The sequence below is a fragment of the Silurus aristotelis genome, assembly GCF_946808225.1.
Source record: "Silurus aristotelis genome assembly, chromosome: 25".
Lineage (NCBI taxonomy): Eukaryota > Metazoa > Chordata > Actinopteri > Siluriformes > Siluridae > Silurus > Silurus aristotelis.
The window spans coordinates 12,713,280-12,720,410 of NC_139598.1; the positions used below are offsets into that span (position 1 = coordinate 12,713,280).

Consider the following 7,131-nt stretch of genomic DNA (forward strand, 5'->3'; position numbering starts at 1 on the left):
CTATCTTGCATGGAAGCGTTCAGCACTAAAACTACAAATCCCATACAAACCCGCACACGGAAGTAAAAATTTTGCGGTACTTGTAGTTTTTCAAAAAAGAAAAATCCAGATGTGTTTGCATTATGGGAAAAGTTTGTAGCGGTGTGTTTTTTTGGCTAGATCCTACAGAAAAACGCGTTATTAATGTTAGGATTGTGAATGTTATATTTTGTTTATAGTGCGCGTTCAGATGCATGCAATCACATTTCGTATTTCATCTTGAATAAGGTAAGTTGCATCACAGTTCCTGAGCTGTGTTTTCCCTTCCTGGGAAATCTGGCAGCTGGGGAGTTATTAGGAATTAGCGTTATTGTCGAATATCCACTCTAACGACCTATTTATTGACAGTACAATTACAGTCTTAGTGTTTACCGAGCTGCATTAGTCTTAGATCTATCCCAGGTCGTCTAAATGACCTCCAGATGCAGTGATGTGCACCTTAGATTGTGTGCTCTGGAGAGTTTAACATGACCTTTTGCTTTGTGTGAGAAATCAGGAAGTTCCAAAATGTCACACTATTAGTTCAGGAATACACTACCAGTCAAAAGTTTTGGGCACAATGGACATTACGATTAGTGGAAAACTAAATCCTTTGCTCTGAAGGGGTCCAAATTTTAGATGTTCTCACCGCCCGGGTCTTCGTTAGACATAGAGAAGGTTCCTGAATGTCTGGTCCCCACAATGAAGCATGGAGATGGACTTGTGATTATGCTTTGCTCGTGGCACTGCTGGCAATTTAGTCAAAAATAAGGGCACACTTAACCAGCATGGCTCCCACAGCATTTTGAAGTGACATGCCATCTCATCCTATCTGGTTTTCACTTTGTGGGACCATCATTTGTTTTCCAACAAGACAATTACCCCAGACACACCTATAGGTTATGTAAGAGATACTTGCTCAAGAATGAGAGTGATAGAGTGCTACATGACCTTTCCTCCACAGTCACACCATCTAAATCCAGTTGACATGGTTTGGGATGAGTTGGACCGGAGAGTGAAGGAAAAAGCAGCCAACAAGTACTTAACACCTTTGGGAACCGCTTAAGATTGTTGGAGAACCATTCCAGGTGACTGCAAGAATGCTAAGAGTGTGCAAAGCTGTCATCAACGCAAAAGTTGCCATCAGAACAAAACATGAAGAATTGAAAATATAAAATTGGGTAAATAAAAAACCAAGGTGCATACTGAACCGTGAATTTTGTGTAGCGTTACACCCCTGATGTTGAAGACATCCAAACTCTGAAAGAACCCATGTGGAATTATGTCTTCTTCTTCTTCTTCTTCTTCTTCTTCTTCTTCTTCATTCGGCTTCTCCAATTAGGGGTCGCCACAGCAGATCATCCGTCTCCATACCCCCTGTCCTCTACATCTGCCTCTTTTAAACCAACTACCTGCATGTCTTCCCTCACCACATCCATAAACCTCCTCCTTGGCCTTCCTCTTTTCATTCTTCCTGGTGGCTCCATCCTCAGCATTCTCCTACCGATATACCCCATGTCCCTCCTCTGCACATGTCCAAACCATCTCAATCTCACCTCTCTCTAGCTGAACTCCTCCACCTTCTCCACCTCTTCTCCCTGCAACCGCACCACTCCACTGCCCTCCTTCTCATTCACACACATGTACTCTGTCTTACTCCTACTGACTTATATTCCTCTTCTCTCCAGCACATATCTCTATCTCTCCAGGCTTTTCTCAACCTGCTCCCTACTCTCACCACAAATAACAATATCAACTGCAAACATCATAGTCCAGGGAGACTACTGTCTGACCTCGTCCGTCAACCTGCACATCACCACTGCAAACAAGAAAGGGCTCAGAGCCGATCCCTGATGCAGTCCAACCTCTACCCTAAACCAGTCTGTCGTTCCTACTGCACACTTCTTCCATCCTTTATTTATCCGCTATCTGGCATCCCCCATGCATAATTCTCAGGATTTTCTCCTTTTGAAAGAAATACATAAAACTGTACATAAAACGCAAAAGAATCCATATCGCTAGACTTTCGTAAAAACAGTAGTGGTGCGGTTTCACGAATGCGCAAAACAAAATTTCACAATGGCCTACAAATTGTATTTCAAATCAAATTTCAGCACATTACAAATCATATTTCCGGTACAAAGTGAGTAGTGCTAACTTTAGTTTCTTTCTTATACCCTGCCATTGTTGTGTATTTTTTCAATTTAACTACTACTAATAATAAAAATAATAATTGAAAAAAGATTACAGTGACACTAAACAAACTTGCCGTCCGCCACTTTATGTTCTTGATGGAACTTTAACACGGATAAAACAGATTGCATTCTGTACACATGTGCATGTACACATTTTTGATGCCCTGCATCAAAACGGCTCCGTACAAATACATGTACCGTTACACCCCTATTCCAAAATGTATATAGAATATTGGAATCAATACAAATAAAGAAAAAAACATTTAATAAGAATGTGTTTCCAAACTTTTGACTGGTAATATATTCAGAAAAATGTTTATGTGCAGTAGAAATTACTGTTTTTGTAAAATTCCTATACTTTTATAGCATTTAGATAGATAGATAGATAGATAGATAGATAGATAGATAGATAGATAGATAGATAGATAGATAGATAGATAGATAGATAGATAGATTCATTCATTCATTAGTGACAACTAACCTCTTTATCATGGTCAAGTCAAGTCAAGTTGAATTCTTTTCACAACAGACATTGTCTCAAAACAGCTTTACAGAATTTAACAGTTAAGGTGAACGATGTGTTTTTATCCCTGATGAGCAGCCATGGCGACTGTGGCGAGAAAAAACTCCCTTCGATGTTATGAGGAAAAAACCTTGAGAGGAACCAGACTCAAAAAGGGGAACCTATCCTCATTCGGGTGATATCAAGAGTGTGATTATAGTCTTTGAAAGAAAAACAAAACACTGGAGAGTGAGAACTAACATGAGCACTGGAATGTAAGATTATGAGTTTTATACACATCATGGTGAGGGGATGGATAATGGGAGAGCTGGATAAGAATTTAACTGGTGATTGGATAACAGCCCCAGGGCACCATGGTTGATACTGTAACTAGTGTAAAATGATGAATTTGTTATGGCTTCACCAAAGATCTTAATTTAATTGTTTTATTGATCTACTGTACTGGTCAGATAGATTTATGATGAGATAGTTTTGTGTTTTTGCATTATCTTATGTTGTTCCATGCAGCACCTTTGTCCGTGTTTCATTGCACTGCATACTGTATTGTATATGGATGAAATGACAAAAAAAGCCTACTTGATTTGACTTGACTTTACCAGTGGGAGAAGTCAATGATGGTTGCTTTGGGGTTTTTCCATCATAATTCTCACAACGACTTGTCATCAACTCATTGTCCTCGTTTTTACAAAAGCTTGTTTTCATTGGCTCACCTGCTCAGCGTCTGGTCTTTAGTGCATCAATAGTTTCCTCTTTTTTTTCCAGAAATTACTCTATTGGCTATGCCCAGTGATTTTTGCTCTTTTCTCAGCTTCAGCATGGCTTGCTTTTCTCCCATAGACAGCTCTCTGGTACTAATTTTGGTTTATACTGTTTTAAAAACAAATACAGTCTTCGCAGAAGAAACACAAAGGCTCGAAAGTGGATAATCAGAGCTGTCAACTCTTTAGCAATCAATCACACAGTGTATAACTGAGTATCTTTTTTGTCACGTTTCAATATTTTTAGTCACATGAAAAATTAGTGGTTTCTAACTTATTCTACTATGTTCTAGGATGGTGAACATGTCTATATGTAAATGTATATCAAAAAGTGAAAGCTGATATTTCGTTTCAGTTTTATGTTAATCTTTCCAACTAAAACCCAGATATATTAAATTTATATTAATCTTTTCAACTAAAACCCAGATATTTTTTGTCTGTTCTTTTCCAATACTTTTGGAGGGGACTGTATTTATATACATACACAAAGTTTTCGGTTCATCCCAAATGTATTCATTGGGTTTGAGGTCAGGGCAGACCCCTCAAGTTATTCCAGTCCGACCTTGGCAAACCATGTCGAACTAGCGTTCATGCTTTTCATGCTGGAAAAAAGTCCTTTAATTCAAGTAAAGGGAAATTGTAAAGTTACAACATGCAATAGTATTAGGAAAATAAAGTCCAGCAGCAGTTTGGATACAAACCACATATGGTAGTGATGTTCAGATTTTAGATCAGTTTAAATTTTAGCCATATTGTACACTCTGTATATATTATATATTTCAAAGTATTTAAAAGATTAGTAGAAGAATGTTAGTATATGAATATTGGCTTTAGACTGATTTTACTTGACCACCACACTTATATGACACCACTAGATGTTTAAATCTTTATAGGAATCACATCATTAGCATGCGCTTAGCATACGCTAAAACAGACGCATGAGGTTTGATGTACATGTTTACAGCTTCGAAGCTCTATGAAGAAACAATAGTTTTTAAATATTAATGTTATTTTCCTTATAATATTGAATTTAAATGAAGCTAAAATGTCAAGCAGATAATCGCGGCAGTGTGACAGTGGAGTGTAATCTATTTGGTCCGAAGAGCAGCTTTGGCAGGTTAGCTCAGAGCAGGTGTTTGGTGCTCTGTGAGAGAGCATATGTGTGTGTGCTTGTGTGTGTGTGTGTGTGTGTTTTATGCATTGTCTCTGATCCTCAGGAAGGTGCAATAGAGCTGCCAGGGGGACCTGCAGAGATTCTTGGCCCAGCAAGGGAACACAAAGCTGGGCAACATCTGCTGAGGCATCCTGTGTCTTCCTGAACTCCATCATGGTAAGAATCAACGGTTTGGTTTTCATTTAAATGAGCCTTTTGAGCTGTTCATACCAAACTAACAAGGTAACCATTTCTCTGGAAAGGAATCCCTTAGTGGTATTCAGAATAAACCAAAGTAAGAAGACATTATGAATAATTTTTTGCCTGGCCAGTATCGGATATTAATATTTAATATCTTAATCTTCGTACCTTAAGTTGCACATATACACTTATACATTATCTTGTCCATCTCAAGGACCTTTTTAATAGATAAAACTGAATTGAACACTTAGATAAAGTGCATATAATTAGTGCTCAGTCAGCTGCTTACTTAATCCACAGGCATGTTTTAATATTTTTACAGAATTGGGTTGAATTGAATAAAGCATTGTTGACTTTTTTTGGATGTCCAATCCCAAGAAATAATGAATGAAAGAAAACATGAGAATTGCAATTTCATACAATTACCTGTAATAATAATGCAAAATAATACAAGGCTCTCGACCACATGCTATTTTCCATGATTCTATATAAAAAGGGTGAAAAGAAAATTTGCAATGATTCATGCATGTGATATAACTAAGAGAGTGCATGCAACACTATACATATTAGGGGTGTAACGATACAGGTATTCGTACCAAACCATTTCAGTACAGGGCTTTAATAAATGCAATCCTTTTTACATGCAGAACATTGTTCAAATCTGAGTTCAGTCACGAACATTTTAAGTGGCAAGTGTGTTTTGTCTCAGCCTCGCATTTTGAGCACAGTGTCACATGGTGGCTTCTCACTCTGTACCTGAAAGACGTTTTGCGGCAGCGCATGTAGGACGTTTTGAAGACAAGGTGAGGGAGGTGAGATTGAGATGGTTTGGACATGTGCAGAGGAGGGACATGGGGTATATTGGTAGGAGAATGCTGAGGATGGAGCTGCCAGGCAGGAGGAAAAGAGGAAGGCCAAGGAGGAGGTTTATGGATGTGGTGAGGGCAGACATGCAGGTAGTTGGTTTGGAGGAGGTAGATGTAGAGGACAGGGTAGTATGGAGACGGCTGATTCGCTCTGGCGACCCCTAATGGGAGAAGCTGAAAAAAGAAGATCGTTTTAGGTCCACCGTGGGACGAATAAAGATATATCTTATCTTATCTTAAGAATTTCTCATAAAAGGAAAAAATCCTGACCATTCCTATGTCCTTTTTGAAAATTTAGCGCTACCCCATCCAAAAACATCCTATACAATTCTGTGCCTCCAACCTTAAGGTAAGAGTTTGTAGACAAACCACATAAGGCTGGAAAAGTCAGGTGTTTTAATATAGTGTATATACTGTACTTTACATGGAACAGTTGTTTTGCTGAAGCAAGGAGGGAAATTTTCAGAGAATTGTAAAACCAATGCCTCAGATGCTATTACAGCACGTTGGAGCCTCTGTTGCATGAATCTCAGCATGTAGGCTGACTTTTCTTCATTGCCATGTAGAAGGCTCCATAATGACTATGACCCTGATGTTAATATTTGATGAAGTAGGGGCTAAGTGAATGTTTCTCAGGGAGGCCTCACCATATCCAAGGTTAAGTGGGCTGTTAATAATTGATGGGCTGCTGATTCTTTTATGGGTGCGTAAGCGCGTTAATAGAATAATTCACCCAATTCCCCTTTGCTTACCGAATACACTGACACAGTAATATTTTGTGCGTGTGAGCATGTGTTTGCAAAGTAATATGATTAGTAGTGTGTAATGAATAACATGTGTACACACACACACCAATCCTGTCGAACAAGGCATCTCTATCTGCAGGTTACATATCCATCTAGATTAGCCCTCATTGCCTCTCTTGTCTGTCATTGATTTTCTGTTTGTTATTTTTTTTTTCAATCGTATTATTTCCAGTCGCCAATGGCTAAATGGCCCTTCTCTTACTAATTGGACGTTTAATTAGATCAGAGATTTTGCCCAATTAGGTGCTGTTGGGAGGAAGGGGCGAGCCTGCCTGAGGGCTGTATGTGTTTGTCTGCGTACGTGTTCAGCTCACAGAGGTGTGGAAACAAAACGAAAAATTGTGCCATCCTGTATTTGTACTGGGTAGACTTTATGCTGGCGGTGGGAGGTGGGATTTACTGAGTGGAGCCCCTAGCGTCCCAAATAAACTGCGATTTACTCCGGGATTGCGATTCCTAACAACCATAAGTACAATGGTGGATAAAATCAATACAGCTCTACTTACTTCCTGTCACATGATCAGTTATAGATCAGCAGTCCATATTGCATCTCTGGCACTCATTATCATTTCATTGTGTTTAGTTTAACAGAAAACTGAAAACACAACATG

At 38.9% G+C, this 7,131-nt stretch overlaps 1 protein-coding gene across 4 annotated transcripts in view; it reads left to right on the forward strand.

Annotated features, from left to right (window-relative positions):
* Nucleotides 1-73: 73 nt before the first annotated feature.
* invs (inversin) overlaps nucleotides 74-7,131 on the forward strand; it is a 47,283-nt gene continuing 40,225 nt past the window's right edge. For 2 of the 4 annotated variants that reach the window (XM_083529875.1, XM_083529878.1), the window contains exons 1-2: nucleotides 74-267; nucleotides 4,712-4,824. In XM_083529875.1, the coding sequence (XP_083386001.1) occupies nucleotides 4,822-4,824 (3 nt within the window). In that variant the 5' untranslated portion in view covers nucleotides 74-267; nucleotides 4,712-4,821. Of the gene's footprint in view, nucleotides 268-982; nucleotides 1,107-4,711; nucleotides 4,825-7,131 lie in introns of all 4 variants that reach the window. The other 2 variants (XM_083529876.1, XM_083529877.1) reach the window with 2 other exon arrangements.